This window comes from Glycine soja, chromosome 3 (assembly GCF_004193775.1).
Source record: "Glycine soja cultivar W05 chromosome 3, ASM419377v2, whole genome shotgun sequence".
Lineage (NCBI taxonomy): Eukaryota > Viridiplantae > Streptophyta > Magnoliopsida > Fabales > Fabaceae > Glycine > Glycine soja.
In genome coordinates, this window is record NC_041004.1 from 44,637,735 (window position 1) to 44,659,429 (window position 21,695).

The 21,695-nt window shown below is 29.8% G+C and overlaps 2 protein-coding genes across 3 annotated transcripts; one reads left to right on the forward strand and one right to left on the reverse strand.

Moving 5' to 3' along the window:
* Positions 1-11,162: 11,162 nt before the first annotated feature.
* Positions 11,163-12,642, forward strand: LOC114407484. The gene is made up of 2 exons (XM_028370594.1): positions 11,163-11,926; positions 12,207-12,642. Exons 1-2 carry the CDS (start codon positions 11,290-11,292, stop codon positions 12,290-12,292), a joined length of 723 nt encoding a protein of 240 aa, XP_028226395.1. The 5' UTR covers positions 11,163-11,289; the 3' UTR covers positions 12,293-12,642.
* Positions 12,643-15,906: 3,264 nt separating this feature from the next.
* On the reverse strand, positions 15,907-21,661 carry LOC114407486 (pectin acetylesterase 3-like). 2 transcript variants are annotated; one of them, XM_028370595.1, is made up of 14 exons: positions 21,414-21,661; positions 20,499-20,581; positions 20,166-20,295; positions 19,979-20,052; positions 19,593-19,679; positions 19,389-19,513; positions 19,242-19,302; positions 18,994-19,047; positions 18,828-18,905; positions 18,305-18,410; positions 18,054-18,199; positions 17,431-17,534; positions 16,460-16,498; positions 15,907-16,371 (listed from the first exon to the last, which is right to left on the reverse strand). In XM_028370595.1, exons 1-14 carry the CDS (start codon positions 21,589-21,591, stop codon positions 16,257-16,259), a joined length of 1,380 nt encoding a protein of 459 aa, XP_028226396.1. In that variant the 5' UTR covers positions 21,592-21,661; the 3' UTR covers positions 15,907-16,256. The 2 variants fall into 2 exon arrangements, with proteins under 2 accessions (XP_028226396.1, XP_028226397.1); XM_028370596.1 differs by lacking the exons at positions 15,907-16,371; positions 16,460-16,498 and having other exon boundaries at positions 17,270-17,534; positions 21,414-21,658.
* Positions 21,662-21,695: the final 34 nt, after the last annotated feature.

The following is a 21,695-nucleotide window of genomic DNA, read 5'->3' on the forward strand; positions in this document are numbered from 1 at the left end:
TCAATATTTTCTTCTAAGATAAAACTCGGGGTTGTTAATATGTATTTCGTATTAAAAACAAGGGCTAACAACAGATATCCTTATACACTCATTTTAGCATATCATTTTTTATGGATTGAATTTTTTTTCTAATTACAAAAATTATGAATCTTGCATCTTATTTAATGACTACCATTCTTTTGTGATTTCAATAAATTTTAATTAATAATAAAATGTGTTAGGAAGAATATGTTTAAAAATGTGTTACTAACATGCCTTACTAAAGCTATCACCATTTTACAATATATACAAAATTGGTAATATTTGTAATTTATATTTTGAATGATAAATAAATAATTATATTAAACTGATAAAAAACTTGAAGAATTTGTATAACACTATTACATGTTTTTTTTAGAGGAACACTATTACATGTTGAAAATATCATTTCAAGATATTCATTAAGTAAAGACTTAAAATATTTAGTATAAATTAGAAAAGGATTTAGAGACTGAAAAAGTCTCTAATTGATCTCTATGGTCATTAAAAACCGAAAACCAATTAATTTGATTAGTGGAATGGTGAAAATAAGATAAATCGGCAAAAAGACTTCGCCGTGGAGGGTTGATTTGTGATCATCATGGGACTTGGATTGTTGGCTTTGGAAAAAAAAACAGAGGGGATTAAATCAACTTTTGTGGTTGGGCTTTGGGTGTTCATTAGAGTCTTCTAGTGACTCGATAAAAAGGAATTAAAATTTGATCTTGCAAATTGATTTTTTGGTCGTGGTTCAATGTATAAAAAGGAATTCGTTAGGATGTGTCTTTGAATTGTGGCTAATCCAAGCCATTCAATGGGTGGTTTCAGAAATTCATAGTGTCAGCATAATGCATCTCTTAAAAAGAGCTAAACAATCCACTGATGCTCTTGTCAGTTTTGCGTGTGAGATGGATTCTAATGTTGTGAGTTTTGAGCATGCTCCAACCCTGTTGAAGTCTCTGCTTAGTTTTGATTCTAGGGGTCTTCTTTTCCCTCCTTTAATCTCCTTGCAGTTTTGCGCTTTTTAATTGTAATATTTCATTTTTTTTAAATAAATTAAAAAATATTTTATTTTAAAATAAATAAAATTTTAGAAAAATAATGGTTTTATAATAAAATAGATAATAAAAAATAGTTTTATTAATTAAAATAATAATTTTAAAGTAAATAAAGTAAATATGTGTTTTTAGAAAATAAAAATGATATTTTATCTATTCATTTGATAGGAAGTAAAATAAAGTTCATTTTTATAAAATAATAAAATAAAAAAAAAATAAAGTAAATAATAGGTTCAAAGTATGATTTCTATAAATAGAAACATATTAGGTCAATTTTTACATTTACGATAAGTTTTTACATTCTCTCTTCCTCTTCCAAAACCTTCTAGTTTTTTCGCATAAACCCAAACCTTGTCTTGTAAAACTAGGATTAAGATTGGGTGTATGTGATAAATTGAGTATATGTTAAAATTGTAAGATACATGTGTATTGAGATATTGTACGCATTGAATTGTAAGTTATGAACTGTACAATCATACAACTATACAACCCTTTAAGGGAGACGAATTAATGTATGACAAGTATTGTGATGAAATCCACTATAGAAACCCGACAAGTTTAATCACTTTGAGACACAACGAGTTAAAATGATTTTAAGAATAATTCAGGAGTCATGTATTTTGTATAGTTTATAGATAGAGACCGTGTGTTAAAATATTTTGTGTGTGTGTTCATTTATCTTTACCTATTTAGGAATGTGATAACTCTTTTTGTGTGTGTTGTTTATGTTTGGATCCTATAAAATGATCTTGAACCTTATGTCTGTGGGAGTAGATAGTTAAGTATATGACTTTAAAAAATTTCGTGCTAAAGGACGTTGGGACACAACGCTTTAATAGGATGTGACTTTGAAATTTGAGTTTTTATATAATTTGCATAATATTCTAAACATGTTACTTTATGTTGTTTCATTACTTAACTTGTTTTCCTTTTGTAAAAAAATTTTATACCCTTATTTGATAAGTTTTAAACTTTATGATTAACGTGGATGTGATCCTTTTATGGACTTAAACTCTTTTATGCTTAGAAAATAACATTTATTTTATGTAATTTTGTATTTCTATATATTTTATTGTATAAATATGTATATCGGAATAGATGATGTCACATTAGTCCCTATTAATGTAAAAAAAATGTATCACAAAAGGACATAAGTCATTTAGTTTAAGAATTTAATTTATTTATTTATAGAAATATTATTTTATTTTAAGAAATATATAACAATAATAAAAATATGGTTTCTAAATAAATTTTCAAAATAAGAAATAAAATAAAATAATTTTTTGGTAATTAAGTTAAAAATATATTTTTTTCAATTGATTTTAAAGAAGTCTAGTTAAATTGATTTTAAACAAATATAAGTATTCTAAACCTCTTGATATCATCTCTCATTAAAAAAAAAAAAAAAAAACTAGCCTCTTAACACATCATTATCGTTACCCTTATAATATTTCCCAAAGATAACGCTCGTGATCTGATTTTAAGATCAGAACAGAATTCTACACATTATTTTGCACTTTCCTTTCACCGTCCTCAATCTTCTATAATACTTTTTATTCCAATCAAAGTTCAAAAGCCTAAAATTTGGGGTTGCTTATTGATTAATGGATGGAAATAAGCACTTTCTCCAACTTACAATGGTACTGGAGAAGAAAATTTGCGGATAGCTAGCTACTCTTCTTTTTTATTTTTACGCAAGTTAGCTACTTTATTAACATTACAAAATCTTTTTATTATACTTTTAAGAAATTAATTTATATTTCAATGAAAAAACAAATTAATATATATATAATATATTTATTGGTTATTTTGCTATTTTTGTTTTCGTGTATGAACTGTGAATTAATTAAAAATATTTTTAGTAATGTTAAAAATTGATCAAATGCATTTTTATATAAATCAAGGAATTACATTCCTAATTATACTATTTTTGGAGATGTGATTCTCGGGATTGTAAAATAATTTGATGAAACAAATGTTCCCTGATAGTTGAAAGATTAATTCTTTAGTAAATATAAAATTTTCATAATCAAGACTAAGATATCTTTGATGAATTAGTTTACATTGTGATAGTAGATATTTTTTGAAGTCAGATTCAACTACATGTTTTTTATTTTAAAATGAAAAAAGTGCATGCGTAATTTAACAAAATTTTCACTACTCAATAATATTTGGCCACTTAATGTATAAAAATAGCCATTTTTATTCATGGGTATTGCATGCAAGACTTGAAATTTTGGTGTTACTTTGTTGTCATGACAGATTTAGAAGAAACTGCAAACTAGGGTCCCATTTGATTTGTATTGCTTAGCAATGTAGCTTTCCTCTAGATATTGAAGTTACAAAAAACCACCACACGTTTTTTGGTTGCAAGCTACCGATCAGTGATCACTATTCTGATGGGTTTCATTTTCATCAATTCAGACAACTCTGTATTTATTAATTGACTTTAATTACTTCTGAATTCTGCTGTTCTATCTTTCTTTTCTTTCATATGCGGAAGATGGGAATATGCTTAAATTGGTTCCGCTATTGGAAATAATAATAGTTTGCTTCATTAGCTAGCACTAGCAATTATTTTCCACGACATTTAGTCTAGAACTAGTCTAAAAACATAAATTGAAAATGATTTTAATAATAGCTAGCTTTATTAGTATAAAATAAATTAAATATGAAAATATAACTATTTTAAATTTTGAATTTAAAAACTAATTTAATTAGGAAAATAAATTAATGTAATTTATAAATGTTACTTATTATATAAAATCTTGATGGAATAAATTCCATCAAGATAAAAAAAGTAATGATTTAATTCAATATAAAAAAATAAAACCATATATTAAAAATAATAAATTAAGGCATTTAATTGTTTACAAATAAAAATACATAATTTATGGTTATTATAAGAGGGAATTGTTATAATCAAATGAGATTATATATGGCTTTTTTATTTATCTTTTAGTTGTAAAACACACTACTATTGTACAAATAAAAAAAAAACTTTTTAAGACTTATTTTTCAGTAATGAATAAAAAAATATAGTTTTCAGTAACTTTCTTTTTATAGCCCCTCCTAGTTTTTGTTTATTGCAATTTACAAAGGGAAGGCTAACAATTTCATTTGCTTTTGTGAATCACCTCAATTTAAAGGGAGAGATATCATTTTCCATCTGTATGATTTTTATTTTTAAGATGTAAAAATAAATAAACAAGTAAACAACATTATTTTACCCATTCTTAATTAAATGGCCCAAAATCAACTACCGTATTTTTTTTCTTAGGCTGTTCGTGACGAAGAAATTATCATGCTGTTATCAAAATCAATATATATATATATATATATATATCATGCCGAAACCTAGGGACACCCAAGTCAAAGCCCAAAGAAATGCCTATGACCTAAACATGTGACTTTGTTTCGTGATGACGCTACCTATGTTTGATGTTTCCTCCTTGCACGTCAAAATTTCAATGCAGTTCAGATATTAATGGAGCGTTGATCGTAAATAGCATTGCTATTTTCCAGTTGAATTAATTAATGTGATTATTTCTGAGATTTTGCAATGCATCTTTCGCATCAGTCTAAAACATTATAATATATTATATGTCTGGCTTAATTTCTTTTTTAAAAAATATTTTGTTGATGACAATAATTATTACCAAAAAAATAATTATTTAGTTTTGTTATTTTTTAAAGATTTTTTAAAATAAGTTATTATTTATCCAATGTTAATGTTGTCAATATGCCACTTAAGTTGTAATTTATTTTAGCTTTTTCATCATATGCATGATTAAAAAGATAAAGTCATTAAATTTCAAAATCCCTTAAAATCTAATTTGATTTGACCAAAAACCAACATCTTTTAAGATTCTTTCCATATTTCAATGATTATAAAAGATTACAACTAATTATTTTTAAAATTCAAAAGTTTAGATAAAAAAAAATGTTTACTTTAGATTTGAAACACTTGATTATGTAGTTCAATTTAATTTGTGAGATTTGAGTATGGTCTTTGAAACTCATGTCTTACTTGTGGAACTCAAGTTTTTCAATGCAGACTTTAGTATAGTCGGGTTTCTCATCCATAAACTCAAATTTTTCACTTCAAACTCAAGGGTACTCGTGGGACTCAATTCTTCATGTTGAAAATCGAGTCTTTTAACTCTTAGCCCAAAAACAACCTTTTTAAGTGTTTAAGTCTATTCCTTTAAAGATTTGATAGATTTATGACTCAATTATTAAGCCAGTTTTAGTTTTAAAATCTCGATGGATCATTGGAGTCTAACTTGGTTAAAATAGGAATAGTTTACATTATATACCTAACTCTTCAGCTTTGGTCTTTAATGTTTGGGTTGATTTTTCAATATGACCTGCTTGTTTTGGTTATTGTTATTTAAGTTTAGAAGATCATGATTTACATTAACATGACGTTCCTACTGCTGTCACTTGATGCACATCAATGTAGAGTAAAATAAAAAAATTTCTAAATGAAATGACAATGAGAATATTTTTTAAAATTGTTCCTTTTTTTTCATGTCAACAATGACAAAAATAAAATATTTGGAGACTAGACTAAAAGATTTAAGGACCAAAATGAAGCATTTAGGAATCAAATAAAAAATATTTTAAAATTTATCTTCTTATTTTCTCTCATTCTCTTTAAAAATTTATCTTCGTATTTCTGACTTATTAAAAAATTTACATCTAAAACGAGTTTTTTCAACACACACCATTGACTTTATAATTTTAAAATATTTTTCTAGATCAAATTCCCAAAAAAATACCAAAAATACTCTTAGTATCATCAAATTAACCAGAATCATGTCTTTGGTCTAAATATTTTTTATAACCCTGTATGGTTGATAATTAGGTTTATTTGATATGATGGGAATATAAACGACATAATAAAAAAATGAGTAGGTCTCACTTTCACATGTATTTTTTATGGATTAAATATTTTTTTTATTGTAATTCAAGTTTTTTTTTTAATTTCTGTCCATGCAATTTTTCTTCTTCTTTATTTAGGTTCTGTAAAATATTTTTCGTCCTTAAAACGTTTTAAATAACAATAAAATATTTTAAACAATAAAAATTACTTTAAATAGAATTTTTTTTATTTAAAGTGTTTTAAGAACTAAAAAATATATTTTGTAAGTAATAAAATAAAACAAAAAATTATAATAATAAGAATGAAATCAAAACTAAATTGTAAGAAATAAAAACATATTTAAATATTTTTATTTTATTTTTTCACCTATTTTTATTTATCTTTCGGTCTCTCTCTTTCATCTTTTTTCTTTAATCAAATATCTTTTGTTTTTATGACTTAATTACTGGTTTAGTTATTGAATTTGAAATATTTATTATTTTTTCCTAAAATTTAAAACTATTTTTTATCTCTAAATTTTGACAAATTACTTTTTAAAGTATAAGTCATAATAAATTGATACCTTATTAACGATTTTTAACTGTCATAAATTAATTTTTATTTTTTAGTCACTTAAATTTATATTTTAAAATTATCATAAATTATTAAAAAATTATCCCAAAGTATTGAATATCGTTGTAAAATATAGATTTATTATATTAAAAACTAAAAAAAATATTTATCAAAATTTAAAAACTACTTTTTTAAAAATTTCAGAAACGAAAAAAAATAAACCCTTAAATTGAAGAACTAAAAAGGGATTAGAATTCCTGGTGAATTAGCGAATATTCACCAAAAGAAATAAATAAAGAGTTTCCTATGAATATCAATTTATCACGTCTTCTTGATAGACAACAACTCTTACTCATCAAACGGCTAGGGACCCAACATGTCCATCATGTCCCTTTTGTGATCATTGTACAATGCCATCCAGCTCCACATAAATTTCAACCAACATTTCATCGCCACACATTTCTTATTTGATTATCGTGCAAAATTCAACTTCGTACGTTATTGTTTAGTTTATTTTTGTTTTTAATATTTTAATAGTTTGCATAAAAATAATTATGCCACCCCTTAATAACACAAGTATAAATAATATTTCTAAAAATTATAACTAAAGTACATTAAACTAAATTCAAAATGTATGTAAATATACAAAGTTTATATCTAACTAATTTTTTAATTCACTGTCAAAAAACTAATTTGTTAATTATTCACCTGCTTCAACACGAAAGTGTAAAAGTGATAGTTCTTCCTATATATTGTATAGGTACAGTGTTGTACACAAGTAGTTAATTATTTGGAATGAACTCTCATACTTTTTTATAAATGAGTTGGATTTCTTCTAAAATTATTAAGATTTTGTTTAATAGGTAACTCCTTTTATGGAAATCCTCTAATACTCAATGAATAATTAAGTATTATATAAAAAATATTTACAAAATTTTATATTAATCTAATATTAGTTAATACTTTATTGATATACATAAAATGAAGTAATATTTTTAAAATATATAAGATAAGAATTATTTAATTAGATTGCAATTATTAAACCTTATAAAAAATTAGATATAATTACATTTTTTATCTTCCTAATTATCTTTAATTTCGATTTTAGTTTTACTTTAAATTTATTCATGAATTTAGTCCTTAATAATATCAAATCCTGTAAATGTGGTTCTCAAGTTCAGATTGTCACAAAAATATTCACGGTCACACATTATATTCTGATTAGAAGATGAATACAACAATATTAAAATTAATTTTTTAGTACATTTTTTCATATTTAATCAAAACGTTTCGCTGGGATAACATTTGACAAAATTCCTAAATAAATTTAAAAAGATAATAAAATCGAAATTGGAAACAATTTGAGAGACTAAAAATACAATTTTATCAAAAAATTAAGATAATATCTAATAATTAAATTGATAAAAAAATAATATTTTTTTATTAAATTATTAATACTTGAAGAGTTAATGTAATTTAATACAGCATAAGTTAGAGTGTTTTTATTTTTGAAAATATTCCAATCCAATTTAAGTTTACCGCAAGTACAATCTCATCACTTCATTGTAACAATAGCAATCCACAAATGCCGCAACGATTTAGGTAGTCGCGGTACGTAGTTGATTTAAAGATAGTTAAGTGAGACTTTTGATGTTATAAATAATTGAATATACTTTGAGGAATTAGAGCTGAAGATGTTTCTAAACTAATACGTGTAAACAATCTAATGGCAGATTTAATGCGCTCCAACCGTCCAAGTCCCCTTCCCAAAATTAATCAACGGTCGATGAGCGTTCCAGCGTTAATCAACTTTATCTCACCAAAACCCCATTGAAATGCCTTCAACAATTCATTTAATTACTCATAAAATTCAATTTTGAAGATCTATTAAATTCTTTTAGGAAGGGTTTGATGTTTGAACTTGGAATGGAAGACTCAACCCACAATGGACAATGACAAATTGTCTTATAAAATATATAAAGAAGAAAATGGGTGGCTGAAAAAAACGTTAAAAATTGAATATCCATGGCCTTATGGCCTGCAGGTTTGCCTTGTGCAACTGTACACCAACAACAAGAGTGAATATCAGGGACCCACTTTCTCCATCACTCCTACTCACAACTTCTTGAGAAATTATTGCATGCTTCACTCCACCTTCATTATTATGATTTGTGTCAATTTATATTGATTAATTTTTCATATGTATGATTGAAATAATTTTATTCGATCGAGTCATTTGGGCACTAAATAGGTATTTCTTTTTATATTATCCACTAAATGTGGACATTGTCGCTTAACTTTACATTTTACAGTAATTGGAATATATTAACTTTTTCATAAATTTTTTTTAAAAAAATTGACTACATATCGTGTAAAAATTAAATTACGGTAAATTACTTTCAGTTGAGGAATTGATCTTGAGTTTAAAATCAATTCTAAGTCTAGAGTTTATACTAATTTTAAAAATAAAAACATCCCAATATAAAATTATATTACCATAAAAGCAATTTTATAAACACAAACAAGAGAATATACAATAATTTATCCATCTTCTTCCTTCTCATCATGGGAGTGAATCATAATGATGACAAGCGTTGGATGCAGCGATTAAGAGCCACGTGGTGCAGACTCTGAGGGAAGGAGACAGGGTATGGATGCTTGGTCTGTTTTCTTCTGAGACAGTGTTAACTTCGTTATCCCCAGTGAGTATAGTATATATCTGCATTCCTTTTTCTTACCTTTAATTTTATTATTTATGTAGAAGGTCACATTCATCATATAAAATTAATTCATTGTTTTCTATAAGGAATATTGAAAATGAAAAGCGTAATAAAACGTGTACAGGTGTCTACAATCCCTTGGGAACAAATGGGGAAAGGTCGAAAATTATATCATCAGAGTTGCACGTGGAGAAAAATGAGCTTTGTTTATCTTGTGTCTGTGTTATATTTAATAATTATTATAGTAAAAAGAAACCCCTGGGCTAAGGTAATGTATTGGAGTGGTCAATCCCACAAAATTTCCAGGCTATTCTATTCTTTTGCTGTTTATTTGTTGGTTGAATGATTGCGGCCCCAAACCAAACAGTCATCATTTCATATTCCTAATTCTTATCTCTTTTCTATGATTCTATCCTACCCGCCACCCGGGTTAATATTAAAAACAAAGATATGGATAAACCAGGATTATAATATAATTTAAACTTTTAACACAAAGATGTGGGGTTATTTACCATCATTGTTATTTACTACAAGTATTTGCTATATATGTTCTCCTTTTCTTCCTACTCGTAGCATTGATCACTTTTTCTTTCCCTTCTTTTAACCGAATTAGAGCTAATAAGTCGTATTACATTGTTTAACTTAATTATATTGGAAAAATATTTTTAAGAATTTAATTTTAATATACTATCAATTTAATTTTACAATAAATTAAAAATTATTTAAAAATGATTATTAAAATAATTATTATAAAAATCAATAATTCTATTAGGTGACAATTTATTATGATTAAATAAAGATGAATAAGCCTTGAAATTGTCAGTATATTTTAATTAAATCCCATTTTTAAAATGTCATATTATATTTTGTATAAACTTATGAATAATTATGGGTGTGTTTGGTTTGCATTTTCATTTCCTGAAAACTGTTTTTATTTTTAAAAGATTAGAATTCTGAAAATATGTTTAGTTTGACTTCTTGTTTTTTGTTTTCATGAAATAAAAATACTGAAAATTTATGATATATTAACTTTTTGTCTTTTTGTATTTTTAGATTTGCTTAAAATTACATTTATTGTCATCACAATTTCATTTTACCGGAAATGAAGTTTCTATTCTCAATTGAAAACACTGAAAACGAAAATTTATTATTTTCATATTCTGGTTGTTTCCTGTTTTCATTTTTACTTGAAAATATTTTAAAAAAATTTAACCAAACACATTTTCAAATAAAAACAGAAACAACCAAATCAAACACTCAGTAAATAATTCTGTTTTATTCTAAATGTTTTTTTGTTAAATATGTGTCTGTGGACAAGAAATACTACTTTTTCACTAACCCGGCCCGTCCCCCCAATCTTGAAATATTTGGAAGTAGTAACATTTGTCAAAAACTTTTCATATTAAATAACATAGGACGTGGTTTATACTACTACTACATAATCTAAAATTAATTAACTAATCTTCAGTAACCATCAGCCTCATCTACATTATCCGCGTAATTTCCGCGTTTCTTGAAAGTAGAAATAAATTAGTGGCAAGAATCAATGGTAAACTGCAAACTACCAATATACTAGTAGTATAGTATATAATATATAGATAAGAATATAGTAAAATATTTAATAATAACCAATAAAATGGAATCACATAAAAGTTAAGTTGATGTCCGAAACTTCCTGCCACATGCTGAGAAGAACTGTTAATCAAACCTTTTCCTTTAACTAACCCAAATCTCCTTCACTTTCCAATTTTCCTCCATTGATTGACTGCCAGATTATCACTTTCCCGGACCCAAAACAAGAGTATGATATGATGAGATCAATCAGGTTTAATTTAATTTATTGTTCTCGGAATAAAAAAAATTGAAATAACAATATTAAATAATAATAATAATAATGTGTATAAAGTTTATGCATAAATAGGGTGGTTGATTGAAGGTTCCCTTCTACTACTTGTTCTTCTCTAGCTACCTTATCATCATAAAAACGAGAAACGAATGATTCACATTAGCCAAAACTAAACGCCGCTCTATTTCCGTCTCATTTTCACTCACTATGGCTTCGGATGAGACCATGAACTTTCACTCTTGTTCGTTACACGAAGATGACTTTGATGATGATGATGATGATCACCCCCACAACTTGTCGAGGCTCTCCGTGTGCACTGGCAGCACCTTTGGTGTCGACGACGATGTTGACAATCTGGCCTCCATGTGCGTGTCACACTTGTCCATCGAAAGCTTCGACGCAGATGGTGAGTTATCATCCGACTCAGAAAACGAATTGGGAAGTTGTTACTCTCTGCCCTCTACGCCCCCACGAATGAGGAAACAGCTTAAGGACTATGCCAGTGACAATGGGAATGAAATTACAAACAAGAGTGATCCACGGAGAAGGAGAAGATCCTTTAGGAGGGAGAGGTGGGGGTTTGAGAAGACTAAGATCAGGAAAGAGGAGGGGCTTAGTGGGGATAGTGATCAAAGTGGTGTCATGCTCATAACTAGACCCAAAGGTGGAATTAGGTCTCTTTGCATGGACTTGGAGGAAGTTAAGGCTTGTAGAGATCTTGGATTTGAGTTGGAACACGAACGTATGCTTGAGATCCCTTCTCGTCTCTCTTTTTCCAATTCCACACTTGACACTAGCAGTGGTAGCAACTCTCCCATCGCCAATTGGCGTATCTCTGCTCCAGGTATATATCTCTGATTAGAATTGGAGGATGTGGGTACATAAAGTACGTTTTCCGGAGTTAAAACTCCAAGTCTGATTTAACACAAATACTTATGAAATTGTATCTATGTTTTTTTTTTGTCTTAAGTTTAACTACCATGTTACATTTTTGGTGAAGTTTGATTTGGTAATTGAATGGTGTTGGCATGGTTAGTGATCTTGTCCTTATAAGGAAGAAGAATGAATTAGTGATTCATCTCTCTAATCAAGTTGCATGTTTCTTTCCAAATTTTGTGATTTAGGTGATGATCCACGAGACGTGAAGGCACGGCTCAAAGTGTGGGCGCAGGCGGTGGCACTTGCGTCTGCCTCAAAATACGGCACATGAATTCAATTTTCTTCTAACTCGTTCTTGCTTTTTGTTCGATTGAGACTATATGTTATAGCGTATTAGTATAATATAAGCCTTTTTGTCTTCCCACTATGATTGGTGGTTGTATCATTTTGTTGTAGATTTTAGGTTGTTTTTTTCCCACTAGGAGTGTTGAGGTTTCAGGTGGAAGTTCGTTTTTTGAGTGATGGTCACTTTTGCTCTGTACAGTAGTAGTGTTTGAATAAAATGAAGAGGCCGTGATTGGAGAAAGTAAAGTAGTGTGTGCATAGCTAGTGAAAATATGTAGTACCAATGTGAACGCCCAAAGAAAAAACACTGGTGAAATTTTTGGATTCATTTTAGCATAAGTTTGGTTATGATTTTATTCATCGCAAATTATACGAAAAACGTAGCAAGAGAGGTGGAGATATCCAAAGATTTTTTTTCTTCTTGCAAGCAAACAGACGTTTGAAAAGTTTCTGTGGGTAAAACAAACAGACAAATAGTCATTTATTAAACACTGTAAATGCCGAAACTGAATATTTTTATTTGGTTTTGTGTTTGAACTTTGAAGCGTCAAAAAATAAAATTTACAAGAGAAGCTCTCGCCTGAATCGTGGTTTAATTTTTTAAGAGAAAAAGTAAACATGTCCTAAATGACATTAGAGAGCACTTAGATGATCTGGATTCTGGATAGCGACGAAATATAACATCAGAAGGTTTGTCAAAAAATAAGCCGGCGCAAATGCAAAATGGAAATGATAATCTCCACAAATAAAGTGATATATAATTGTATTATTTTGTTATTTTATATAATGTGTAGGTTTAGACATAAATCTTCAGTAAATTTCATTTGACATACATTCTCATGCGATTTTTAAAATATTATTAATAAGTAAATAAGAAGAAAAAAATTATTTTCTTTTTTTAAAAAATTCTTTATTTTTAGTTTACTAAAGAAAAATATAGTATGATTTTCAATTTTTCGAAAGTAATAACTATCTAAATATTAAAGAAAACCCTTTAACAAAATAAACTTTAATTCAAATTATTATATTCACTTAGTTACCTTGTCGGCAAATTATTATACTTGACAGTACTGTACAAGTATTAAGATTATATTAATTAGAATTTTTTTATCAAAAAAAGACACACCACTGCTGCACTACCACTATGCTGCATTGAAACAGATTTTTTTTTTTATCAATAAATCTTAATTGTTAGATTTTGTAAAAAGACACGCCACTGCTGCACTACCACTATGCTGCATTGAAATAGATATTTTTTTTATCAATAAATCTTAATGGTTAGTTTTTGTTAGAAGAAAAAATCAAACTCACACTTTTTTATATTTTTTTAACTTAATCATCAAATTAATTTTATATTTCTGAAAACATTGTCGATTAATTATAATAACTCCACTATCAAAAATAATTGATTACAACTATTTTAAAAATCATATTTATAATAGTCTATTTCCAGTAGTTGATAATGTAAATTTTATATTGACAAAATATAAAAATTAAACTCATTATATTTTCAGATTAAAAAAATAGGGTATGTAAAAGTTATAGTAGTATTTTCTTTTAGTCACATCATATGTAAAATAAATAGTAATTTTTTTCAGATCATAAAAAGCAAATTTAATATACAACTATAATGATGGTATCAGATGACTTGAACAGTATATTCGATTCTAAACCTTCGAGTGCATCTATAGTTCTACACCCACTAAATATGAGTTCTGTTGTCGCATCAATCGACCACATGTTGAACTTTTAACTAAACCCACTAAACACGTTAGACTTGGATTTGCACACGTGCTCCTCGAAAATGTGTCAAAGTTTGATTCGTATGTCCAAAAATTGATAAAAATAGAAAATATTTTGGCGCTGCGTATGTAAAGCTTTAATGCATGACAATGATATTAAGTTATAGACATATAGGACATGGACAAATCTATCGACTAGAATAGAAAAATTATGGCGGTTCATTAATTTGATATTAAAGAGTCGCGAGCGATGTTAATAATTTTAGGTGATTTACTGGTTTTTCCTCAAAATTCATGATACTATTGATTAAGGGATAACTGCCTTTGAGAAAAGCATCACTTGCCTTTCCGTATTCTTCTTTTATTATTTTTTTTCAAAATAAATCTTTCACTTATGCGGTTGATAGAGTAAATATACCTTTATACAATAAATTAAATTCACCACTCTTAAAAATAAGATAATCTTGAATGTATTATTTTTCTATTAAAGACATTACTTGGTTAAAAACCTCCCATCTTTGTTTATTTCATTTTATTTTACATTTTATGATCTCCTTATTTTTCTTTTGCATGCATGTATGTATAAAATACATAAGGCACTTGTTAATGGTTAGTAAAAAAATCATGAAAATAATTTTCAACTAAATCTATAATTTTATAGAAAAATATAGGTGGTTTTTTTTTCTTTATATAAAAAAAGTGCACATTTAATTAATGTGCACCTTGGACCTTGCGGTGGTCCATGGTTTGTAAAAGAAGCGTGATTCGGATCCATGATTCGGGGAATCTGTATGGTGTATAGGTGTAGTACGTGCTCAACTCATTGAGTCACAGCAACCAGCCCACTCCAGAGGCCCACTTTGAACCAAGTCTTCAAATAGCCTGTTGGGATCATGGAATTGACTCTAACTCTAACTCTTTGAAGCCAAGGTACATTTTAGAAGACAAACTAAATTTTAACTTCATATTTCATAATATGTTGCATATATACATTTTATTTTATCGTAAACTTAATTGTGGAATTTTCAATTAAGGTTATAACTCCACCCTTTACACCCTTCAATTCAGTAGAGAATTTGGTTTAAGAGAAAGGAGAAATTTTTTGGTAAAGGGAAGAGCAAGAAAAATAAAATCAAAGGAAGGAAATCGACAGAGTCGAGATATATTTCACACAAGTAACATGGTATAAAATAAAAGGGGAGAGGCAAAAGTTAGAAGTGAAGGATTTTGCTTCCCTTATTTTCACTACCTAGACATTCTAAACCAAATAAGGGATATTGCCTCACACCTACCTCTCTTTCATCAACCTTCAACCAAATATTATATAAATGAACTAAATCCTGAGAGGATGATTAAACTAGGAGACCCTTGCAGGTGAAAGAAAAATTCTCTCTCTTAGTATGATTAACTACATTAATCACTTCAAGGTTTCGTTTGTTAACATCCAGCATGTCGGAGTGCTTTGCTTGTTAACAACACCTTAATCATAGGATTGTTGTCACCTTTGTAATCTTCAAAATCCTATTCTTATATTAGCTTAAACATCTTTCATGGTCTACAAAAGACAATTTTATTTGAACCGAATAAAATCAATGTGGACGACAATCTACATCCTTTTTACTAGTCAAGTTAAAACAACTTCATATAACCTAATCCGCCCACTCGGTGGTAGTTTAAATCCATTTCGTACCCCTTGTGTAAAACTCGTGTTATACACACACATACACGCCATCGTGATGTGAATCAATCAAACTTCAGTAACACAACACTTTTCTAAAACTTCTTAATGGTATCGACCTCTTGCTTCACTCCTATTGATTGCCTGCCTAGATCAAGCTACAACTTGATATGCCAACCATTTCATTTTGAACAGCATGCGTTTATATATAGCACCTTGATGTAATTCAAGTTTCGCTAACACTTCCCTTAAACTCCTTTATAACGAACTTGGGATTACAAAGTGAACCGTGGTAATTGGCTAAAAGTATTTAGAAGATCGGAGGAGGTACCTACATAGTTACAGGTTGTTCTTCCTTAACCAAATTGGTTCTTCTAGTCCTAAAGTATCTATTGCTGAATCCAGGTCTTGACATGTTATTACTAGCTGACACAGATATCCATAAGTGGCTTAAATGGAAGATTGAATAGGGACTAACGAATCTGCCCATAGTACATTTGTTTTTCTGGGCTAAAACTGTCCATAGTGCACTAGGAACATGTAAATGCCGATAAAACACGTAGCATATATAGGCCAGTACTAAAAGTCAGCCTCGTGGAGTGGGAATATATCATGGTCATGGTATTGGTAGGTATGCCATCATCACTGCAAAGGAGGAATGAGAATTTCAGTCTCACTGAGGAATTGCAAAGATGGCATTCAGAAAGGAATGGAGGGTGAAATAAAAGTCAACCTTGTGGACTGGTAGTCCACCGCAGCAGATTTACCAGCACTGCAAAGCAGGAAAATGTCAATCTCAATTTCACAGTGGAATTGAAGAAAAGACAAAGGGTGCAATTGTTGATATACTTGAAAGGGACAAATAGGAAGACAATGTGAAAGGTTTTTCTTCGTCTTAGTTGGAAAATTTCAGTGAAATATCACGCCGACACCAACTTCAACTTTCAAACTACCCATTTTTGCTGAGTTCCATCTAAATCACCTAGGTAGTGGTGGAAACTAGAAAGGACTTATGACCAGAATACCGCACTGGTCATGATGTTCAAGGGATTATAAGCCAAAAAGACAAATTACAGCAGGATGCGCACATGACATGGGAATTCACCTTGTAGAGAGAGAATGAATACAGTAACTGAAATCTATTCCATTTTACCTAAGTTCTACAATGAGATGATCAATATAAGGCCTATTATCAAAGTTTATCATATGTAGAACCCTGTTAGTAAAGAACAACTGTCAGAAATCAAGTTAGGACTCTTTCAGGTGGTGCCTTTCATTGCAACTTCTATGAAACTGATCTACAGGAATCACGTTTCAATCTTTTTCTTTTCTTTCTAAAGACTGATATATCATTTTCTAGGAACCTTGAAAGGTGGTTTGGTTTGATTAATTGAAAAAGGGCAGCACCCTTAAGGCGCAGGTTTGGGGTCCTTGCTAAATATTAGTATGAGAAAATATAATACCTTCAAAGATAAAAAGGCAGAAGAACAAGCTCAATTGCTAATTTTGGATTTTCAATCCAAAGAAATCTTATTAAAATGACTTATTAATAAACAGATAGATCTAAATAATTGCAACCTCAGCCAAGAGTGATATTTATTTCCATTACAATTAATGAATGTTAAATACACAAATGGCAATAATAATGATCATATTGATAAAATGTCAAATTACCACATGAAAAGACAATAAACTCCCACTCACTTGAAGACCAGATTATGGCAGGTATTGTCACAGGGGTAAGCACAGTCGATAGCTTTGACAGTTTTCCGATCCAAAAACCAGTCTCCAACAGCAATTGCAACTGGCTGCAGGATAAGATATATCAGCTTATCAGATTACTCTTTTCTGAGAGCAATAAATAGTGAATAATTTCGCCCAAGGCATTAACGTCACTTTGAAGTTTGAAACACACAGATTGTAAATGAAATAGGTTTATGTAATCCAACACTTTAGCAGCATTTCAACAAAATTGAACTAATATAGTAATGATACTCGCATCCCAGAAGATTTCTCAGCATACAACTTGAAATCTTTTGTTGTTTCACTTTTTTATTCTATACAGAAATGGTAACCACTAACCGCAAGGATTTTGATTCTAAATGAACCAGTGCTTTACAGAAAGTTAGTATTGGACTTTAGTGATGCCATGTTATTCCTATTAAAATCTTTTATCATAATGAAGATTTTTAGAATACTTTTGGAATCTCTATCCATTATCTCTTGCTAAGTATTTCCAATACCTCCAATTAGAAGAAAAAGTTAGTCTAAAAAACTCACATTCAACTGCACAGTTTTAGAAGCATAGAAATCTAAATCATGCATACCACGTTGTTAATGAGTGGAGAGTCATCAGCAAACCATGTATCTTGTCTCTCAGACTGGCAATGAGCAAAACAAGAATTTATGAATAACCCAGTTTGAGATGTCTCAGAGAAGCCTTTCACATCATTTAGCATTTGATTTCTGAAGTCTGATGCAAAGGAGATATTATATTACAAACAAATCAGATGATTGTAGATATACATCAATTGCTATGCACAATTCACAATTTCACATTTGTAGAAATCAAAGTCACCTTGGAGGAACTGAATTTGAGATGAGTTACAGTGTGCATGATTTGCTTTACAATCATTCCAAGAGCCATGGGGATCTGCTGAATGTGGGACCAAACTTTCTTGGACCTAATGAAAACAAACAAGAGAGATTTAGTCCATAGCGAATATGGTTCCTGCTTTGCTTGCCCTATGGACTTTTGCTTAGACATAAAAAATCATTGACATTCAAAACTAGTTTACTCAATGATGGTTGAATTCAATGTGACTGCTGGGCCAAGGCTTTTATGTGGATTTGGTGTTGGTAAAAGTCAAAACTAAATTTATTTTTCTTGTACAAAAGAAAAAAAGAGAAGTGGAAAAAAAATTGCTACTAGAACCATTTGAAACAAAGGAAAATCGTAGACAACTAAATAGTCAAACGAAAAACCATAACATCCATGATAACACTTTGAGGACAAATAAAGAGACACAAGCTTGCACATATAATTATGCACATTATTGACATAAAATTACAAGAGAAACAATGAATTTCATTAATATTACCTGCCATGCATCATAAGCTGCATTGAGCAGAAACAGTGGAGTCTCAACATAGTTGATCAAATTCTGAGGAAAAAAACACTGCCCAAAGAAAATTTGCATGTTTAAAGTTTGCAAGTTTAGCATTTTCATGTTATCAATAGAATGAAATCCAGAATAAAAAAATTACCGAAGTTGGGTCCAGTTGGTTGAGACAACTATTTGGCAGATTTTTTTGCACCTCCTACAGTTTCAACAGCATCAATGTCAAGGCATATTAAATTCAAAATTTCTAAACACTACCAGAGTAAAACCAGTAACAAGAAAGTTCATTGCAAGCTTGAACCAATTGACTCTTCGAAGTTGAGCCAAGAACAACATAGATCCATAAGTATATTCTATTTATTAGACAATTTTATACGACATTAAATATACTACCTGTAACTTAACTACACCTCCAAACAGATTCCTCAGTGTGTGACCCCCAGATACATCAACTCTACATGATTGAACATATAATCAATTATATCTAAGTTTCTAGGCTAATGGTGCAGGCCAGTAGAATTCATATAAAACAAAACTTACGCATCTAGGAAAAACCCGGCATCACTCAAACATTTCACTTTGGTAGATGTAGGAAACAAGCTCCGGAACTCATCACAATGTATTATAGATGCCAGACCACCTGCAGAGCATCCAGACAAAAGGGCCTAATATACAATTTTTTTAATTAGCTTCCATGCATATTGAAGATGTATCGAAATATAGAGAGTTAGAGACATGGTAAACCTGGTTGGCCTTCTGCATTCCCTTGAACAATAATTCCTGCATTGCAGCTTGCCATATTTTTTGTCCTCGAAATTGAAGCTGTGCAACCTGAAACAAATATATTTTGAAACTATGAATCATTGTGTCACAAGAGTTGCCTGCAAGAGATGCATGGCATATGAGTGGGAGAATGGAGTAATACTAGGACCGTAATTTTAACTCTCCCTGCTCTCACAAAGAAACTAAGCTCTGCTTCTTTGCTATTGATGTATCAGACATTATGTAAAATAAATAGCAAAACTCTGCTTCTTTACTTCAAGTGACAGCTAATTTTCTGAATGTACCAATAACTATATAGATAAAAGGTGAAAAAATGTATACTATTATACTGCCATACTCTCACTAACCTCGTTTTGACTATCTCCACTGAAAGATGCCCCATCACAGTACCGTACTTTAACTCTGTTCCAGTTAAAGAAATCTGTGCACACAAGAAAATATACGCAAAAAAGAGAACACACAAGACTTGAGTAAGCATATCTTGTAATCTCCAGAAGTGAATAAAGCAAGCATGCGTAAGGTAAAGAGAAAAACCAGGGTTTTCTTCAGCTTTATTGCTCAACAACCCTGTGAATGCTAGTTGCTTTTCCATGTATTTTGAGGAACCACGACGAGTAGTTTTTCTAAAGACACAACTACTGATGGTATTACACCATCCTCCTCCCTGCAGTAAGATAGATACAATCAAGCAAGTCAGGTAGGCTAGTATTCAAAGACGTGTATACATTATAATAACATGCCTATGAATTATCACAGTTGCATACAGATTTCAAATTTTAAGAAACTGTAAAATCTCAAAAATATTTTTAAATCTCTTATTGAAACTCAGTGTAAATAGTCAAGACACTTGGACATTCTTTTACATACCTCCAATTGAATGAGCCAACTATTTGCCCCAGATCCAAATCCAGGATGAAAGTGGTAACCAGGCAATGTTCCATCCAAACAGACTGCCAATACAGGACAAAACAAAAATATAAATCTTGAGTATGCAATTGAAGTGGAGTGAGAGATTGGTGCATGTTTGATTTCACGTTGAGTCATCTAAAATCACATTGAAATACCAACTAACATAATTTTAGATAAAAGTTCACATGTTTAATCCCATGTTGAAGAATAGATTCTGGTCCATAATTGATTTTTAGCCATAGCCCATAGCCACTCTAGGCAACTTTTGTGTAGAAAAAAAAATTATAGTATTAAGTTCTACTACTAATTTGCTTTTAGAATAAAAATACCCAAATATAAATATTTTCACTTCAAAATCAATTATAATCAGAATCAAAATCAACTTAGTTCAAAATTAGTTTTGCAAATGTTTATCTAAATACCCACATTTTTTTTTATCCATGCGCTTACAACACTTACAACTCTACTCAATCAACTAAGTTACACCCCCTTGGTAAAAGCACACATTTGAGACCGTCTTTACAACACAAAATATGCTATGACATCAACTAGGAAGACCTCAACTAACCTAAAAAAGCATACAGATTATGTTGTCCATCCTACTGCTACAAGTACTATGTTAGTCCATAAACACATTCAAAGACAGTAAACTAATTACAAAGAAGGCCAAAAGCAATACCAGAAAAAGAGAAAAAAAAAACAAAAACAAAAACAAAAAAGGGTCAGAAATGATAACAAAGTGGCTTAAGGTGAAGGCAGCATTGAAATCATTACAATACAGAGACCATAGCTATAAAAAAGAATGAAGCAAATTAAAAATGCTAAAGAAATAATTTCACGGAGAGAGAGAGAGAGAGAGAGAGAGAGAGAGACCGGCTCCTTTGGAAGCAGCTCCCTGAATGAGAGTGAGGGGGACCATGAGAGGTGGAGGTCCGGGCGGTACTTCCACTGCCAGTGAAACGGCATCGTTTTGGAACAAATGCTCAGCCTCAGATCTAAGTACAGAAACAAAGGAAAATGATGCTGCTATGAGTAATAGAATCACCTTCATTCTGACGACACTATTCACTCTCAGCCACCCACTCCTATGTTTTGTGTTATTTATTTATACAGAAACAGAAACGACGATTATTGATCATTGATGTTTTTTCTCTC

What these genes read in the sequence shown, in the direction of transcription:
- LOC114407484 (XM_028370594.1), top strand. Translation starts at nt 11,290, where the DNA reads ATGGCTTCGGATGAGACCATGAACTTTCACTCTTGTTCGTTACACGAA. An exon ending in TTGGCGTATCTCTGCTCCAG is followed by an intron (nt 11,927 to 12,206) that starts GTATATATCTCT and finishes TTTGTGATTTAG; the next exon opens with GTGATGATCCACGAGACGTG.
- LOC114407486 (XM_028370595.1), bottom strand. Translation starts at nt 21,591, where the DNA reads ATGAAGGTGATTCTATTACTCATAGCAGCATCATTTTCCTTTGTTTCT. An exon ending in GAATGCAGAAGGCCAACCAG is followed by an intron (nt 19,514 to 19,592) that starts GTTTACCATGTC and finishes ATTGTATATTAG; the next exon opens with GCCCTTTTGTCTGGATGCTC. An exon ending in CAGCTTATGATGCATGGCAG is followed by an intron (nt 18,411 to 18,827) that starts GTAATATTAATG and finishes TGTTTTCATTAG; the next exon opens with GTCCAAGAAAGTTTGGTCCC.